General features: G+C 19.3%; 8 protein-coding genes across 8 annotated transcripts in view; 5 read left to right on the forward strand and 3 right to left on the reverse strand.

Moving 5' to 3' along the window:
- Positions 1–382: 382 nt before the first annotated feature.
- Positions 383–1,978, forward strand: DDB_G0277479 (hypothetical protein; the record flags this gene model as incomplete). The annotated part of the gene is made up of 1 exon (XM_637578.1): positions 383–1,978. The coding sequence occupies one exon, from the start codon at positions 383–385 to the stop codon at positions 1,976–1,978; it is 1,596 nt and encodes a 531-aa protein (XP_642670.1).
- Positions 1,979–2,112: 134 nt separating this feature from the next.
- On the reverse strand, positions 2,113–3,568 carry syn5 (t-SNARE family protein; the record flags this gene model as incomplete). Its single annotated transcript, XM_637579.2, has 4 exons — positions 2,113–2,483; positions 2,831–2,933; positions 3,007–3,248; positions 3,376–3,568. The coding sequence occupies 4 exons, from the start codon at positions 3,566–3,568 to the stop codon at positions 2,113–2,115; spliced, it is 909 nt and encodes a 302-aa protein (XP_642671.2).
- A 2,419-nt stretch (positions 3,569–5,987) lies between these two features.
- DDB_G0277571 (hypothetical protein) lies at positions 5,988–8,420 on the forward strand (the record flags this gene model as incomplete). The annotated part of the gene is made up of 3 exons (XM_637489.1): positions 5,988–7,253; positions 7,333–7,695; positions 7,791–8,420. 3 exons carry the CDS (start codon positions 5,988–5,990, stop codon positions 8,418–8,420), a joined length of 2,259 nt encoding a protein of 752 aa, XP_642581.1.
- A 669-nt stretch (positions 8,421–9,089) lies between these two features.
- DDB_G0277569 (GNS1/SUR4 family protein) lies at positions 9,090–10,526 on the forward strand (the record flags this gene model as incomplete). The annotated part of the gene is made up of 4 exons (XM_637490.2): positions 9,090–9,092; positions 9,341–9,577; positions 9,738–10,010; positions 10,101–10,526. The coding sequence occupies 4 exons, from the start codon at positions 9,090–9,092 to the stop codon at positions 10,524–10,526; spliced, it is 939 nt and encodes a 312-aa protein (XP_642582.2).
- A 611-nt stretch (positions 10,527–11,137) lies between these two features.
- Positions 11,138–12,898, reverse strand: DDB_G0277567 (hypothetical protein; the record flags this gene model as incomplete). Its single annotated transcript, XM_637491.1, has 1 exon — positions 11,138–12,898. The coding sequence occupies one exon, from the start codon at positions 12,896–12,898 to the stop codon at positions 11,138–11,140; it is 1,761 nt and encodes a 586-aa protein (XP_642583.1).
- Positions 12,899–17,664: 4,766 nt separating this feature from the next.
- DDB_G0277575 (hypothetical protein) lies at positions 17,665–18,051 on the reverse strand (the record flags this gene model as incomplete). Its single annotated transcript, XM_637492.1, has 1 exon — positions 17,665–18,051. One exon carries the CDS (start codon positions 18,049–18,051, stop codon positions 17,665–17,667), a length of 387 nt encoding a protein of 128 aa, XP_642584.1.
- A 211-nt stretch (positions 18,052–18,262) lies between these two features.
- On the forward strand, positions 18,263–19,279 carry DDB_G0277573 (hypothetical protein; the record flags this gene model as incomplete). The annotated part of the gene is made up of 1 exon (XM_637493.1): positions 18,263–19,279. The coding sequence occupies one exon, from the start codon at positions 18,263–18,265 to the stop codon at positions 19,277–19,279; it is 1,017 nt and encodes a 338-aa protein (XP_642585.1).
- Positions 19,280–19,618: 339 nt separating this feature from the next.
- The window catches only part of DDB_G0277577 (hypothetical protein), a gene marked incomplete at both ends in the record, with an annotated part of 1,289 nt that continues 859 nt past the window's right edge, over positions 19,619–20,048 (forward strand). Inside the window, one exon of the mRNA XM_637494.1 lies at positions 19,619–20,048. This exon is cut by the window's right edge and continues 339 nt beyond it. Within this exon, the coding sequence (XP_642586.1) occupies positions 19,619–20,048 (430 nt within the window).

The raw sequence follows: 20,048 nt of genomic DNA on the forward strand, positions 1-20,048 counted from the left end.
ATAATGAATTTTCTTTTACATTATCTCGTGTTTTTGGAAATTAAATAAAAAAATTATAATTATAAAAAAAAAAAAAAAGAGAAAAAAAATAGAAAAAAAATAAATAAGATGACGAATATTAATTTTTCGAAAAGTGTTTAAAAATAAAAAAATAAAAAATAAAAATAAAAAAAAACAAACTCATTCAATTTTAATCATTTTTAGAAATGAAACAAATAAATAAACAAAAAAATAAAAAAAATTGGTTGAGCTTTTTAGCTTTTTACAAAAATAAATTAAAATAATAATTTAAAAAAAAAAAAAAAAAACCGAATAGTTTTTTTTTTTTTTTTTTTCAAAAAATATTTCATTTTAATTTTATTTTTTAAATAAGTAAATTACAATGATTTCAATTTTTAAAATCCTATCATCACCAAAACCAGCAACAACAACAACAAATATTATTAACCCAATAAATATAATAAATGGAATAAGATATTTTTCGAGTAATCAAGAAGATTATCCATTATTTAAAAAACCAGTATTTAATGGTAAAGTTTTGAGAGGTGGTAGAAAAGTTTTTAAAAATGATTTAATTTATTCAAAAAAAGAATCTCATTATAATAATAATAATAATAGTAATAATAATAGTAATAATAATAATAATAATAATAATAGTAATAATAGAAATAATAATAATTTCAGCAATAATAGAAATAATAATAATAATAGAAATAATAATAATAATAATAGTAATAGAAATAATAATAATAGTAATGATAATAATTTTAGAAATAATAATAATAATAATAGAAGAACTGAATATTATAAAAATGATTTTGATAGTTCAAAATATATTTCAAATAAACCAGAGATTAGAATTTTTGATTTACATGAACAAGCAGTTTATGGTATAAATCCAGTTTGGGTTGCATTGTCATCTGGAAATAGAACATTTAATGCATTATATGTTTGTGGTACATTATTACCAAAATTAAAAGAATTGGGTATTGATATTAAAAATATTGAAAATTCAAAAAGAGAATATATTTCTGATTTTGATCATAACTATGGTAGAGAAACAAACCAAATAGAGGATGAAAATCAAGATGAACAATATTCAAATCAACATGATGAACAAGAACAAAATGAATATGAGGAAGAACAAGAAGAAGAAAAAGTACAAGAAGAAGAAGAGGATAATAATAATAATAATAATATTAAAAAAACAACATTTAATAGATACAATGATAGAAAGAATTTAGTAGCATTAAAAGAAATTGTTAAAAATTCATTTAAACTTAAAATACCAGTTAGATCAGTTAATAAGGGTACTTTGGATTCATTTTCGAAGGGTAGACCACATCAAGGTATAATTTTAGATGCATCACCATTGACTTTATTAAATATCGACTTTTTAGAGAAATTCGATATAAATGAAAGAGTGAATAAAAGAATGAATGGTGGTGGTGGTGGTGGTGGTGGTGGTGGTGGTAATAAGATTAACAATGATAAATATCCATTATGGTTAGTATTGGACGAATTATGGGATCCACAAAATGTAGGTGCAATAATTAGAAATTGTAGTTTCTTTAATATCGATGGTGTGGTAATTTCAAATAAGAATTCAAGTCCTATAACACCGGCAGCTTCAAAATCAAGTTCTGGGGCATGTGAAAGTTTTGTAATTAATCGTACAGAGTCAATTGAAGGTTTCTTAAAATCAAGTCAAAGAAATGGTTGGAATGTAGTTGGTACATCTTTAGATGACTTGAATGAAAACCAACCATGTCTTGATATTAATCAAATTAAATTAGATCAACCAACAATCCTCATACTTGGTAATGAAGGTTTTGGTTTAAAACCTTCAGTTTTAGAAATTTGTAATAAAACTATAAAAATCGTTGGTGGTAATTATAAAATTGATTCTTTAAATGTTTCTGTAACTTCTGGTATTTTAATTCATACATTATTATCATCTGGAACATTACCAAAATAAATAATAAAAATAAAAATAAAAAAATAGAAATATTAAATGAATAAACTTTTCTTTATTTTTTTTATTTTTTTTTTTATTTTTTTTTTTTTGTAAAACTTATTATTTATTATTTTTTTTAAATTAATTTTTTTTTTTTAAGCAAAGAAAACAACAAATATTACAATAAATACAATTAAAACTAAAAATATTTTTAAAATTAAACTTCTATTTGAAGATACATTTAAAAGTGTTTGAATTAAAGAATCGTGACCTCTTGAAATGTTTGCTAAAGAATCATCCATATTTGAATCAATTCTTTCAATGACTTCACCTTGCATCGATACCAAATTTGCTAATTGTGTGAAAATACCTTCTAATTGATTAATGGTCGATGATATATTCTCTGCTGCTCTTAAACGACTTGATGAATAATCTGTTGTATGCATCATTAATTCTTGTGGCATTAAAATTGAATGTTCATTTGAATTATCATCATCCTCCATTTCATATTTATATAATGCTGAATCTAAAATAAATAAAAATAAATAAAAATAATAAAAAAAAGTTAGTTTTAAAATTGTAAAGTTAAAAAAAAAAAAAAAAAAAAAAAAAGAAGCACAATAACACAACAAACACAAGATGGTTATATGAACGAATTTGATATATTGATATTGATATATTGATATTTTGATATTTTGATAATTGGATAGACAGAGAGGGAAGGGGATGTAGAGGTACACAACAACAATAATAATAAACAAAAATAACAAAAACAATAATTAATAATTATTAATAAACTCTCTCACTAACCATCTCTGTTTGTTGTGTTACGGTGCCTAATATCACTTTTAGAAGAAGAAGAAGAAACATTACTATTATTTCCTGATGGATGTTCGTGTGATGAACCTGGTGGTGATGAAAATGTATTTGAATAACCTGAAAAACTATCTTTTTTCTCTTGTTGTTGTTTTAAACTCTATAAATAATAATATTTATATAGATTAATATATATAACTAAATCTAAATCTAAATCTATATCTAATATATACCTCTGTTCTAACTTCTAAAATATCTTTAAAATCTTTTGTCGCATTTGATAATTTTAAATTTAAAAATCCAACTATAGTCTCTGAATGATCACCAGTTTGTTTGTTTGGTTGTCTTGATGATTTTACATATTGATCAAGTGATGATAAATCTTTATTTAATTTTTGAATATCTTGTTTTATAATAAATGTTAATTCTTCAATTTGTGCTGATGAATCCATAAATAATTTTGTATTTTTTGCCACTACATTTCAATATATTAGATAGATAGATGTTAGTTCCTTAAATTATGAAATTTATATATATATATATATATATATATATATGAAATGTATGTATTTAAATATTTAGGTATTTATTTAATTATTTACTATTTGTTAATTTTATTAATTTCTCAGAGGTTTCAAAAACACCTTTACTTATTTCCGCTGCTGCATATGAGAATTGTGATTTTTGAGAATGTTGTTTTTTCCCTTTATGTGATATTGTTCCATTTTGTTCTTGTTTCCTTCTTAAAGTTTCTGCTAAATTACCAAATTCTGATGTTCTATCTTTAAACACCATTTTCTTTTTACTGTTTTTATATAAATATGTATATTATTATTATTCGTTGGTTTTTTTATTTTATTTTTTTATTTTATTTTTTTATTGTTATTTAATTATTATTATTATTATTATTATTGTTATAATTATTAAATTTTTAAAAGCTATATTATACAAATATTTAAATTACACCAATATGTGTATTAAATAAAAACAAATTAAAAAAAAAAAAAAAAAATTTGAACCAATTCAATTTTTTTTTTTTTTTTTTTTTTTTTTTTTTTGAAAAATTAAAAACACCTCAAATTTTTATTTTTTTATTTTTAATTTTATTTTTTATTTTTATTTATTTATTTTTTTTTTTTTTTGGGAATGAATATTCTGTTGATGTTCCATTTTCGTCAAAAATAATAATTTTATTTTAATCAAGATTGGTAATCGAGAATTTATAATATTTACAAATGAAGAGTAGGATTTACTAAAACAAATAAATATGAAACATTTTTTTATTAATTTAATAATCAAATTTAGGTTGATAAAGCTATCATTATATTCATAATTGAACTCTATATATGTTTTTAATATTATTTGGAATTTTAAAAGTTATTTTTTTTTTAAAAAAAAATAAAATAAAATAACAAAATAATCATACTTTAATAAAAACAATAAAAACACATAAATCATGGAGAATTCAATAAAGAATATATAATAATGGTGTTTTCAATTTAAATATATCTTTTTTTTTAAATAATATATACTAATAATGATAATAGTAGTAATAATTTTAATAGTCCAAATAGTATTAAAAGTCATAAATCATTTTTAGAATGGAATAGAGAACGATACTTGGGGAGAATAAAACATAGAGAAGCAAGTGATGTTAAAATTTTATGCTTGGATGTTGATTTTATTTTGTTTATCTTTATTTTATTTTATTTTATTTTTTTTAAGTGGTAAAAAAAAAAGTTTTTCAAACAAATGCAATCAAATAAAAAAAAAAAAAAAATATAAAAATAAAAAAAAAAAAAAAAAAAATTATTTTCAAGATTTAAAGAATTGTTGCCACATCAAAAAAATATGTTTATAAAATAAAATCAATAAAATAATAAAATTAAAGAGTTAAATAAAAATAATACTATTTCAATGATTTGAAAAAAAAAAAATATTATTACTGTTTTTTTATTTTTTTATTTTTTTTTTTTATTTTTAATTTTTTTAATTTTTATTTATTTATTATTTATAAATGTATTTAAAGAATAATACGTAGAAAGGGATACAGAAAGAGTTAAATATGTTGGAAGTTTTTTTTTTTTTTTAATGCCTTTCCCATTATTTTTTTTTTTTTTAAAAAAAAATAATAAATCTATTAATTGATTGGTCGACAGCAAAAAATATAAAAAAAAACAAAAGTGTTCCTGTATATGTTAATACCATTAAAATTTGGAATTTTATTTTAATTGCAAGGGTGTGGTGTTTATTATTTGTTTGTGTATATTAGATTTAAAAAAAAAAAAAAAAAAATAAAATAAAATAAAAAAAAAAAAAATAAATAAAAAATTTTATTTATTTGTATCTTTTTATATATATTTAACACCCTAATATTGTATTAGCATACATACTTTTGTACTTTTATGTGATAAAAAAAATCATTCTTTTTTGATTTTTTTTTTTTTTTTTTCTTTTTTAATCATAATATTTACACTAAAAAATAAAAATTAATTTTATATTCTTTTATATATATAACTGTGTGATTGTTTTAATTTTTTTTTATTCTTATATTTTATTTTTATAAAAAAAACAAAACAAATGAAAATATATATACAAATATATACAAAATTATACATAAACACACACACTCTCTAATTTAAATTAATTAAATTTTAAAATTGATTATTTTTTTTTTTATATATAAAAAAATTTTTTTATTTAATTTTTGATTTGACAAATAGATTTTTCTTTTTTTTTTTAAAAAAAATACACAATTATTTTATATTATATTGTTTTAGCACACTATAAATATATACTATTTATTTTTTATAATAATAAAAATAATAATAATAAAAATAAAAATATTAATCATCAATAATCACATTAAAGAGTAATTTTAATAAACACAATCACACTAAATGTAACAGACCTAAATTAAAAAAAAAAAAAAAAAAAATTCAATCACAATACAGTTAATCAATTTTTTTTTTTTTTTTTTTTTTTTTTTTTAAATTATATTACCAATAAATTTAAACCTATAAACTAAAAAAAAAGTTTAGGGTTTCCTTTTTTTTTTTCTTTTTTTTTTTCAAATTATTTAATTATTTATTTATTTTATTTTATTTTATTATATATATTTTTTTTTTTCCAAATAAAAAAAAAAAAAAAAAAAAAAAAAAATAATCGATTATATATATATATAAAATAAAAATCTAAAACAAAAAACAATAAAATGATAATAAAAATAATAAAAAAAATATTTTTGTTGGTAATTTTATCTTTATTTTTTGGTAACAACAACAATAATAATAACATATATAATATAAATGGTATTGTTTTCGCACAATTACCAGGACTTCAAGGTGGAGGTGGAGTAACAAGTGGATTAATGGGATCATCATTATCAATGGGGGGGCCACGATCAAAATCATCAAGTATTACAAGTCCAGCAATAGATAGTTCACTATTATCAACACCAATTGGTGGAAATTTATTCCCAATAAATAATAATAATAATAATAATAATAAAAATAAAAATAATAATAATAATAATAATAATAATAATAATAATAATAATAATAATAATAATAATAATAATAAAAATAATAATAATAATAAAGCAACAAATGGCTTATTAAATAATGATCTAACAACAGGTGGTTTAATTTCTTCACCAATTCTAGCAACACCATCAAGTCAAAAATCAGATTTGACAACATCTTCAACATCTTCAACATCTTCAACATCTTCAACATCTTCAACATCTTCAACATCTTCATCAACATCTTCAACATCATCATCCACAATATCAAATAGTATTATTCCATCTTTTACAACTACAACTACAACAACAACAACATCAATATCGACAATACCATTAAAAACAGCATCACCAACATTTTCCCCTGAACCAATTAATGAAATTGTAAATGATAAAAGTGATTCAAGTAATAGTATAGCACCACCACAAAATACATTATTATCAAGAATACCAAAAACAACAATTTTAAAAAAGAAACCAGACCCAACTCCAAAACCAACAATAAATAATTTAAACTTAATAAATGAAGATGAGGAGGAGGATGAGGGGGGAGAACAATTTTCAGAATCAGAATCAGATTATAATACATTACCAACTCAAATTATGGTTTGTGTTGGTAGTATTTGTCCAAATGGTGCATGTATGGATGATTCACCAAATTGTGTTGGTCAATTAAATGATATTACTACAAGATGTCCATACGATACACCAGTTAGATGTCCAGATGGATCATGTAGTCAATCATTAGGTTTATGTCAATCATTAACTTTAAATTGTACACTTGGTATTTGCCCAAATGGTCAATGTGCACCATGTAATCAATATGATGGTTGTCCAATTGATATTCCATTTCAATGTCCAACTGGTGTTTGTTCAAAATTTGCATCACAATGTCAAAAATGTTTAAATGGTCATATGAAATGTTTTGATGGATCTTGTCAATCACCTTGTCCATATGTAAGTATATATTCACACAGTATAATAATTTATATATAAACTAAACTAATTTTAATTTTTTATTAATTTTATATTTTAGCCACCATTTTATTATAAACCAATTACATTATCTAGAAATTTAATTAATGGTAAAAAAGATACAAAAGTAACAGTTAATAGTTATGAACAACCATTGGATTATAATTCAAAACATATTAAAATATTGGATATTTATATTGAATCTGAAACAATACCAAGTAATACATTATTGAAAATTCAACCTGTAGCCGACTCTTCAGTTGAATTAATTAAAGGTGAGGAAAGTTGGCCTGATAATTATAATTACCAATTAGCATTATTATCACCAATCATTAATATAACTGCTTCTTATAATGGTACTTTATTAAAAAATTTTAAAAAAAAAATTAGATTTGAATTTAATTTAATTAATAATCCTGCATTTGTAAGTTTATTTTTTAATTATATAATATTATTTTTATTAAAACAATTTAATATTAATATTAATAATAATTATTATATAATAAAAAAAAAATAAAGGATATTAATTTTATGTGTTTTGGATTTATAAATGAAACAAGTGGTAAATGGGAAAAAGTTTCAAATGTTACAATTGAAAATTCAATGATGGTTGGTTATACTGATCATTTTACATCATTTGCAATGTTGACATCATATAATGGTGATCCAATTATTGGAACAAATTATAAAGGTATAAATTCTCAAAATAATAATAATAATAATAATGGTTCTCCATTTACAATGAGAGAGAAAAATATTCCAAGATTAATGGGAATTGTATTTGGATGTATTGGTGCATGTCTTTTAATAATTATAATTGGTGTTTGTTGGCACCATTCTTCAAAACATGGTGGTCTAAGACATTGGCTAATATCTCGTGCTGCCTCCTCTTCAAATATTAGAAGTAGTAGTAGTAGTAGTGGTAGTCCAAAAATTAGTGAATCTGGTGAAATAATATTAAATAATAGCACTAGTAGTGTAGTAAGTACTACTAGTCTTTGTAGCAGTAGCAGTACCAATAATCTTGTAAATAGTATAAGTAGTAGTAATTTAAATATTAATAATAGTACAAGTATTAATATAAATAATAATGATTATAATAATAATAATATTATTAATAACAATAGTGATGGACTAATAAAAAAGTAAAATAAATTTAAATATCTATTTTTTTTTTTCTTTTTTTTTTTTTCTTTGAATATTAAGTTGTTCAGATATTTTTTTTTTTTTTTTTGGGAAATAAAAAAACAAAAATAATTGGTTGAAATCCATACTTTCAACAAAATTTTTATAATAAAAAATTTAAATTTCAATCATTATCATAAAAATCTTTTTTTTTGATCGAGGGTTTGTTTGGTGGGACCAAAATTTGTTAAAAAAAAAAAAAAAAAAAAAAAAAAATGGAAATAATTGTTATTTTTAAATTATTTCAAAATTAGCTGCAAATTTTATAGAAAAAAAAAAAAAAAGTTTTAAAAATATCTTTTCCGATTGATTTAAAAAAATTAAAAAAAAAAAAATTAAAAAAATTAATAAAATTTGATATTGATATTCAAGATGTCGACATAAATATTTTATTTTATTTTTTTATTTTTTTTTTTACTTTTTTCTTTTATTTTCATTTTTTTGAATAGCCCTGGTAATTTTTTTTTTTTTTTTTTTCATAACCATTATACCTTTGTACTATTACCTTTTAATATAAATATTTTATATATACATATATTTTACATAAAATATCATTTTCTTTTTTTTTTTGTTTTTATTTTTTTTATTATTATAAAAAGTTATAGATCAAAATAAATAAAAAATTTAAACAGAATGGTAATTATTTTTTTAAAACACCTTGTGATTATTTTTTTTTTCTATTTTTTTTTTATTTTTTTTCATTTTTTAACATTTTCATTTTTTTATTTTTATTTTTTTTTTTATTTTTATTTTTATTTTTTTTAAAAAAAAAACCTTTTACTAATTTTTCATTTTTTTTTTTTTTTTTTTTTTATATATATATATATATATATATATATATGATTAAAAATAATTATTTTATATAATACTTTAAAAAAATGCAGTCAACTTCAGTTTCTCCAAATTATTTGGACTTGGTTCCAATTGATTTTATGATGAAATTATTACCATCAGAATATACTTTTCAAAGTTTATTTGAAGTCGATTACAGTAAATGGGATTGGAGTCAATTAATCCCATCAAAAGATTTCAAATTTATCGAGGGTGTTACACCATTCACAAATAAAAATTTCATCTTTATGTCTATTTTCCTTTATCTTTTAACTGTTTTATCAATTAAAGTAAGTAATCCCGAATTTTTTAGATACGCAAAAAAAAAAAAAAGATATTTTTGGAATTTTTTTTTTTTTTTTTTTTAACCCTTTGTTTTTTTAAATTTAAAAAAAAAACACTTTTATTAATAGTTTTTTTTTTTTTTTTTTTTCTATTTAAAAAATTTAGGTTTTATTTAATGTTTTAAATATAAAAGGATGGAGACTTGGTATGATATCAGGTATTCATAATTTAATTTTATGTGTTTGGTCATTTGTTATGTGCGCAGGTTTATCATATGATCTTTTACTTTTATTCACTTCATCAGAACATGGTATAAACGCATTATTCTGTTCACCAGAGTCAAATCCATTAACTGGAAGAATATTTTACTGGCATTATTTATATTTTATCAGTAAATTTTATGAATTTATTGATACTTTAATTATTGTTTTAAAAAGAGTAAATTATTATTATTATTATTATTAAATATTTTAAAATAATTCAAACACTAAAATATATTTCTAACATTTATTTATTTTATTTGTTTAGAGAGAATTAATTTTCTTACATATTTGGCATCATGCAATTGTTGTTTTAATTGTTTGGACATGGTTACCAGGAGTTGCATATGCAAGTGTTGGTATGTTTGCCAATACATTAGTTCATGTATTTATGTATTACTATTATTTTAGAACATCAATTAATCCATCAGTTAGAATTTGGTGGAAATCATATCTTACAAGTGGTCAATTATTCCAATTTTCAATGTCATTCGTATTAGCAATTCCATTCCTCTTACAAGATATTTCTTTAAATCAAACCACTGGTAAATTTAATCATTCATGTAAAGGTTGGGGTGCATTTGGTTTCACAATGGTAAACAATTTAATATTTTTAATTTTATTCATTAATTTCTATATTCAAACATATGTTAATAGAAAATCTTCAACAAAATCAAAATCAAAATCTGAATAAAAAAAAAATAAAAAAAGAGAATAGGCAAAAAAAATTTTTTTATTTATATATTTAACACCTCAATTGTCCAATAATTAAAAGAAATTAATAATTTTTTTTATATGTATTAATGTTTATTTTTTTTTTTTATTATTATTATTTTTTTTTTTTTTTTTTTTTTTTTTTTTTTATGATATAAAACACGTTTGAAATAGATTTAATTTAAATCTATAGGTGTTGATTGTACAATTATTTATAATGATATTAAAGGTATTGATATATAATGTTTGAATTTTTTTTTTTTTTTTTTTTTTTGTTGGTGAGATTTATCTTTGTTTAATTACTATTCTTTTTTTTTTTTTTTTTTTTTAATTATACTAGTATATATTTATATAAATTATTCGCGTTAAATATTTTTTTTTTTTTCTATTTTACAAAATTATTTACAAGTTTCTTTTCTTTTTTTTTTTTTTTTTTTTGAAAACGAAAATTGGATTCCAGATATGTTGATTAAAAAATGATATTATTTATAATTAAAAATAAGATATTATATTATTAAAAAGGTAATCGCACATTATTTATATATCCTTTTTAAGTAATTAACAAATTATTCTTTGTTTATAAAATTATATTTAATATGTACAATTTAAGATTAAATTTTGTTGTTGGATTTTAGTGAGTTTGGCACTATTTGGTGATGGTGGTGGATTACCACTATTATTTTCAACAACATCTTCATCGCTATTATTATTATTGGTGTTATTATTATTATTATTATTATTTATATGTTGTTGCGCTTGTTGGTTATTATTATTATGTTGTTGATGATGATTTAAGAAATGTTGTTGTTGAACTTGTAAATGATGATTATGAATTGAAGATTTTAACAATTCTGATGGAACTTTAACGCTACTATTATTTGTAATTGAGAAACCTGGATTGGTTTGAGAATTAACTTTATAATTATTTCCACCAAATGGATTTGGAAGTGGAGATATCTTGAAAGGATCATCTGAACCACTGAATAATAATGGACTCTTTGAAGAGCTTGCAGATGGAGAAGTACTATTATTATTACTATTATTATTGCTGTTGTTATTGTTGTTGTTGTTGCCACTAGCACTCTTCCATGGTGAGAATGGATTGGATGGAATTGGTGGTGATGAACCATTACCAATTGTTGAATGATGATTAGCAGATAACAAGGATGGACTTGATGATGAATGATAGTTTGGAGGTGGTGGCGAGATTGTACCACCATTATTGTTGTTGTTGTTTGAATGATTGTTACCACCATCTAAAATGGTAATATGTGAAGTTGAATGTTGTGGTGGTGTATTAATTGAAGGTCCATTCAAAGTTAAATTGTTATTAAAGTTTGATAATGAAAAATGTACACCACTTGCAGTTAACAATGGGGAATTACCAACGATGGAAGGACTGGTAGTCAATGAAGAATTTACAACATTTGATTGGCTAGTTGTCATTGATGCTGGATTGTTACCTCTTGGAGTTCTACATTTTGGTGATGGTGTATCAGAGAAAATCATTGGAGAATACTTTAATAATAACAATTCCTCTTCAGTAAAACGTTCTTCATCATGAGCTTTTCTTTTTCTATTTATATCACCTTCTTCATCATTATTATTATTATTATTATTATTATTATTATTATTGCTGTTATTATTATTATTATTGTTATTATTATTATTATTATTATTTACAGGTTGTTGTGGTGATGGTTGAGTTTGTACAAATGAAGTTTTTCTTTTTGGGAAATTTCTATATAATGGATCCTCTCTTGGTGACTTGGTAGTACGTGGTGATAGACCAGCTTCAGGAGTTAGGCAAATGTTATTGTTTGAGACAATGGTAGGAGTACCACCACTAGCATTTATGTTTGCCTCTTCATCATCGTAGATTGAGTTTTCCTTATCTGGTGGTAATGACCATGGATTTAATGGTTGAATTAATCTCCAATGACCATTACAACCCATAGCATCCCAACCAGATTCGAAATGACGACAATGACTAAGAGAATCTTGAACTTGTTTTCTCCAACGATCTGATTTGGCAGTATTAATTGAAAGATGATCCCAATGCGAGTCTACATAGGTGTAGATATCTTTTTTGAGGTTGAAATATTTCTTCTCTGGATGTAATACACTAAGACAATAGAGGGCAACACGTAATTTCAATGTCCAAGTGGCTCTTCTCTTTTGGAGACAACTTGGTGTACCATTAACACAAAGCATACATCCATCATATTCATATGGTGTTGAAACCAATATCTTTGTATGTGGAGAACATGGATTAGATGAAGATGGTGATTTACTAATATTATTTGCCAAATTGGCTAAATTTACTGTTGGAATAATAATTGAATCTTTCATCTTATTTAAATTATTATTATTATTAATAATTTTATTGGTAGCTATTTTTAATTTATTATTATTATTATTATTATTGTTTTTTATTATTATTATTTTTTAAAAAATATATATAATTATTATAATTATTATTATTATTACTATTATTATTATTATTATTATTATTATTAGTTATTTTTAAATTTTTATTATTACACGTTTATATAAATATATTTTGTTTTATTTGTTAATTATTAAAAGTTTAATTAATTTAATCTAAATATTAAAAAGAATAAATATTAGTATTGGGGTTTTTTTTTTTTTTTTTTTTTTAAATAATTTATTGAGGATGGAGGAGGAGAAATAAAAAAATAAAAAAAAAAAAAAAAAGTTAACCAAAAAAAAAAATAAAAAATAAAAAAATAAAAAAAAAAAACATAAAACAATAAATCCTTTTTTAGTGCAAGTTTTGTTTATTATAAAAAAAATAGAATAAATTATTTTATTTTTTATCAAATTCGTATATATTTTAAAGATATAAAAAAAAAAATTTTAAAATTTTTAAAATAATGGTGGATGAAGAAGAGAAAAACGGCTATTTTTTTTTCCCTTTTTTTTTTTTTTTTTTTTAAAACTATTATATTATGTATGTAATATTTTTTTTATTTTTTTCTTTTTTTTTTTTTTTTTGGTGGGTTTAATATTTATTATTGCAGAAACACACACCATAAAAATATTAAAAGACACACAAAAAAAAAAAATACGAAATGCTACTAATATTTTAAAAAGATTATTAAATTGTTTAATTATTTTTTTAGATAACTATACTTTTTTTTTTTTTTTTTTTTTTTTTTTTTTTTTTTTATGGAATACAGTTAAAAATAAAATAAAATAATTTTAAAGTAATAATAAAAAAATAAAATAAAATAAAATTAAAAAAAATATAGAGTATTAAATGGATAAATAGATATAAATATTTTATTTATTATAATATAGTTGGGGTGTTTTATTTTTTTTTTATTTTTTTATTTTTTTTTATTATTATTATTTTTTTTTAATTTTTTTTTAATTATTTTTTAAATAAATACACGCTAATATATACATTTAAAACCAACAAATATACCAATTATTGAGAGTTTAATTGATTGTTTTTTTTTTTTTTTTTTTTTTTTTTTAATTTTTTTTTTTTTTTTTTTTTTTTTTTTTTTTTTTTATTTTATTATTTTATTATTATTATTATTTTTTTTTTTTTAATGTTACATGTTAAAAAAAAAAAAAAAAAATTAAAAAAATATAAATAAAAAAATTACTCAAATAAACACACTATAATTCAATGCGATTACCATACTTTTAAAAGTATGAGCACAACATTTGAATTTTTTGTGTCGTTAGTTAACCAAAAACATAAATAATTATAAAAATAAAAAATAACATAATGGGTGTGTGAAAGTGTGTTGAAAGGATTTTTTTTTTTTCTTTTCTTTTTTTTTTTGAGTGAATAGTTAATTCCAACTATAGTATATTAAATAACGTATTGTGGGTTATGAGTGTGGGGTGTGGTGTTTTTATACAAATAATTGGGGGGTGCGTTATTTATTTAGATTACAGAATAGTTATGGATATCTTTCAAAATTACTAAACAAATAAAATTATTATTTTATAAATTTAATAATAAAAAAAAAAAAAAAAATAAAAATAAAAAAAAACATATACATATATAAATATATAAAATATAAAATATATATATAAATATATTGTACCAGGGGTGGTAGTATTATTTTGTGTTTTGGTTGCATTATCTTTATAAATCATATAATTAAAATAGTGAAAATTTGCGAATGTAAATTATGTAATGTGCTTGTTGCCTTGTTTTTACTAAATAATTATTTATAAAATAAATAATTAAAAATAATAAAATACAGAATGAAATAAAGAGAGGGGTCATGCAAAAGACAAAACACAAGATAAACGGACTATATAATAAAATAAATAAAATAAATAAAATCATACAAAAATAATTGTGTATAATAAAATATGAATTTTCCAATTGTTTTTTTCTTTGTAATAAACTGCTAAATTGATTACAATAAAAAATTTAAAAAAAAAAAAATAAAAAAAAAAAAAAATTAATGGGATGTATATTTACAATAAGCACAAAATAAAAATAAAAAATAAAAAAATAAAAAAAATACTTTTATATATAATATTAAAAAAAAAAAAAAAAAATTAAAAATAAATAAAAAAAAAACTTGCAATGATAAAAAAAAAAACTATTTACTTTTTTTTGATTACTTTTTTTTTTATTTTCTAATATAAATTTTTATTTTTGGATATTTTTAAAAAAAAACAATGACAAAAATTTAAATGAAAGTGCTTAGAAAAGGGAAAATAAAATTAATAAAAAAAAAAAATAGAGATAAAAAAAAAATATAAAAATAAAAAATAAAAAAATTAAAAATAATAATAAAAAAAAAAAAATGAATGAATGAAATAAAAAAAATAAATGAAAAAAGAAGAATAATTAATTAAAAGATTTAATTTTTTTACTTTCTAATTACTTTTTATTTTTTTAATATATAATTAATAATATTGATAAAATTTTACTTTTTTGTACGTATTACAAATAAAATTTTAAATTTTTTTTATAAAAAAAAAATAAATTACAAAATGGATAATGTAATGAAAAGAATAATTTTTTAATATAAAAAAAATAAAAATAAAAAAAAAAAATAATAAAAATTAAAAATTAAAAAATTAAATAATAATAAAATAAAAATAATAATAATAATAATAATAAAATAAAAATAGAAAAAAAAACACAGAGGAATTATTTCGATTATCGTAATTAATTTTGATAAAAAAAACACACTTTGTGAAAAAAAAAAAAAAAAAAAAAAAAAAAATACTTTTGATCCTAAATTTAAACACACAAAAAGCACATTAACACACAAACACACTAAAAAAAAAAATTATTTTTATTTTATTTTTATTATTTTTATTAAATCAGTATCCTAAATATGTATGATTCATGTGATTAACTCCATTAAAGGAATAAAGAGTGAAAAAACATTTTTAGTTTTGTGGGCGAAATGTGTGTGTGTGATTTTCTTTAAAATACTATAATAATAATAATAATAATAATAAAAAAAAAAAAAAATAATAATAATAAAATAATAAAAAAAATTAAAAGAATTGAAAGTAATTGTACAAACACACAAACACACATGAACAAAAACAAAAAATAATTTTTTATCATAATAAGTAATTTTCATTGATTTTAAAAAAATTAATTCCTTACGTTTTTTGGCGATTTAAAAAAATTAAGTCAGTGAAAAATATTAATTATTTTAAAAAAAAATAAAAGGAATTATTATTATTATTTAGAAATTAAAATTATTTAATTAAAAAAATTTTTTTTTTTTTTTAAAAATATAAACAATAAAAATTAAATATATAATTATTTATATCTTTATTTTTTTTTTTTTATTATTATTGGTTATTTGGATTTTATTTGTTATTATTTTACAAAGATTCTCGATGTTTGAAGAAAAAAAAAAAAAAATAAAATTTAAAAATAAAATTTTAAATTGTTTTTTCAAAAAAAAAAAAAAATTTAACCTCTTGAAATGTTTGGAAAATTAAAAAAAATAAAAAAAAATTAAAATTTAAAAAAAAAATTAAAATAAATTGAAATTAAATACTTTCATTGGACAACTTGAATTTTTTATTCACTTTTTAGGAAATAATTAAAAAATCTCTGAGAAAAATGTTGAAAAAAAAAAAAAACCACAAACCAAGTCAGTTAGTAAAATCAATATGAAAAAAAGTGTCTTTTGATTATTTTGAAAAACTTAAGTTTAAAAAAAAAAAAATAATAAAAAAAAAAAAAAATAAAAAATAAAAAATTATAATCGATATTTTTCAGTGTCAGTATTCATCGAGGCAACACTTATAAAAATTTCTTTTTTTAATTTCTTTTTTTTTTTTAAATTTAATTAATTTTTAATTAATTTTTATAATTTTTTTTCTTCTCATACAAATACTTACTTAATTTAAAAATTTTTTTTTTTTTTTTTTTTTTTTTTTTTTTTTTTTTTTTTTTTTTTTTTTTTTTTGCTAAAATTTTTAAAAAAAAAAGTGTCTTTTCATTTGAAGTTCAGTTACAATATTAAAATAAAAAAAAATTATTCGGAAAGACGTTTTACATGATTAAGTTGTGTTTCATTTGTTAAAATAAATTTTCCCCACAAAACCCTCTATTTCATCTGCCCCATTATTCACATAATTAATTTTTTTTAACAAAAATATGAGTTGTTGAAATATTTTTATATTATTTCTTAAAATCTCTAAAATTAATTGAAAAAAAAAAAAAATCATAATTGGACCAATTTTTTACTTGTATATTTAATCGATATTATTAATAATAAAAAAAAAAAAAAAAATCTTAAAAATAATTTCCATTTATATTAAAAAAAAATAGTTTATAAAATCACTTTATAAATTTAATAATGATACCATTTTTGATCTTTTTGTTTATTATAAAATATACAGTTTTAAATTTTATTAAATTTAATTTTTTTTTTTTTTTTTTTAAAAATAATTAATATGGGCCATATTTAATATTAAAAATGCACCATATTAAATATTTAACAACTTTTTTTTTTTTTTTTTTGTTCCCCTTTTTCTTTTTTTTTATTTTATTTTATTTTTTTAAAAAAAAAAAAAAGGGAAAAAATTTGTTCTTTTTAATTTTTTATCTCTTTTTTTTTTTTTTTTTTTTTTAATGATAATTAAAATTTACTTGATACACAGATTGTTACACCAGCAAGAACAAATATCATACCAAGATAAGATTTAAAATGTAATACTTTTTCACCTAAAAGCATACCCATTAATGAAGTAAATAGAAAGGTAAGGGAATTTGAGATTGGAACAACTAATGAAATATCAACTTTACTAAGTGTATAAAAGAAAACCACTGAACCACTTAAATTGATCAACATTGGAATCGTATAACTTGGTCTAGTCCATAAATAAACAAATTCATAAATAATTTGTGATAGGAAATTATCTTTTTTGACTTTTGAAACACCTTCACTTCCTCTTTTAATTAATGGATTTGTACCACCCCAAATAAATCCAACTAATAATAAACTAATAATATTGTAAGTATCCATTACTTTTTTAATTAAAATATGTTTGTGATTTGTTGGAAAAATAAAAATAAAAATAAAAATTTAAAAAAAAAAAAAAAAAAAAAACCAAAAAAAAAAAAAAAAAAAAAAAAATTAATAATTTCGTTCGTTTTTTTTATTTTTTATTTTATTATTTTTTTTTTTGGTTTGTTTGTTATTATTATTAATATTAATAAATAATTTATTTTAAAAAATGCAATTAGTGGATTGGTTATCAAGTCATGCTAAAGTTGAAGATATTAATAAAGAAAGATTTGGACTTGAATTAAAGAATGATCAAGAAATAAAAGAATGGAATAATGATATTGAAAATAGATATAAAAAGAATCAAGGTGATTTAAATGCAAAAGCATTAGATGCTTGTAGTAAAAGATTGGGTATACCATCAAGCTATATAAATAATAGAGTATTATGTGAAGCAATCAATTATTTCATTTCAGAGGGTGATACAGATAAAGCAGATATTTTATTTGCTAAAGCAATTGGAAATGGTTCAGCTGAGGCTATTTACTTATTATCATTATTGCATACACAATCGAATGGAAACATTGAAGAATCTTTAGACTTGTATGAACAAGTTTCATCGCTACCCCCATTCATTACATTATCAGATGGTGTCACCACCATACCAAATGCCAGAGTCACCGATTCGTTATATCTCACTGCATCATTTTATTTCAATGGTATCGGCAAGGAAAGAGATTTACCAAAAGCAATCGAATTCTACAATAAAGGTATCGAATTGAAAAATGAAAAATGTATTCGTGATTTAGGTTTACTCTATATCGAAGGTGTGGGTGTTGAAAAAGATATTGAAAAAGGACTTGACCTCTTAAAGAGTGCTTCTGAATTGGGTGACCCTGTATCTAAATTCAATTATGGTATGTTATTATTCAATGATTCCCCAATCGAAGGTTTTAAATATATGCAAGAAGCTGCTGATTTAGGTGTTGAAGAAGCTCAAAATAAAGTTAAATTTTATAAACCAACAATTGAAAAAATCTTATTACAACCAAATATTGAAGAAGAATTATTAGAAAATCAAAAAAGAAATAATAAAAACAATAAAAATAACAATAATAATAATAATAAAAATAATAATAATAAAAATAAAAACAAATCATCTTCAAATAAAGAATCTGAAACACCAAAAAATATAATTGAAAAACCAAAGAATAAAATTATTGATGATTGTGATAATGTTGATTAAAATTAAATAAAATAAATAAAACTTGAACTAAAAATTGAAAAAAAAAAAAAAAAAAAAAAAAAAAAGAATTTTAAATGCAAATTAATTATAAATAGAATTTATTTTTTTTTTTTTATTTTTATTTTTTATTTTCACTAAATTTAGTGAAAATAATACCATCTATTTTTTTTTTTTATTTTTTTTTTATAAAAAATTAAAAAATAAAAAATAAATAAAAAATAAACAAAAAAAACAAAGTGTGTGCTTTTTTTTTTTTTTTTTTTTTTTTTTATTATTTTATTGCATTTATTATTTTATTATTTTCACATATAAACAATAAAAAAAAAAAAAAATCTCAAAATGACAATTTTAAAAGGGAATCCAATAAATGAAAAAATAATAAACAATCAATATAAAATAAAAAATTTAATTAGTGAAGAACAAGAAGAAAATTATTCAAATTATAATATAAATAATATTAAAAATAATGATAACGATAATAATAATATAATAAATACAACACCAATTATAAAAACTAGATGTAAAATTTGTTGGATTAAATATGTAAATAATGAATTAATAAAAATGGGTGAATGTAATCATCAAATGTGTAAACATTGTTCAATTAAAACATTTGAAATGGATATTGAAAGAAATAAAAAAATTGAATGTATATGGTGTGGCAATAAAATTGATGAACCTTTAATTTCTGATTTATTGGGTATAGATTATAAATTATACTTGGAAAATAAAAAGAATGGTAATAATAATCCTAATAATAATAATAACA

This window comes from Dictyostelium discoideum, assembly GCF_000004695.1.
Source record: "Dictyostelium discoideum AX4 chromosome 2 chromosome, whole genome shotgun sequence".
Taxonomy (NCBI): Eukaryota; Evosea; class Eumycetozoa; order Dictyosteliales; family Dictyosteliaceae; genus Dictyostelium; species Dictyostelium discoideum.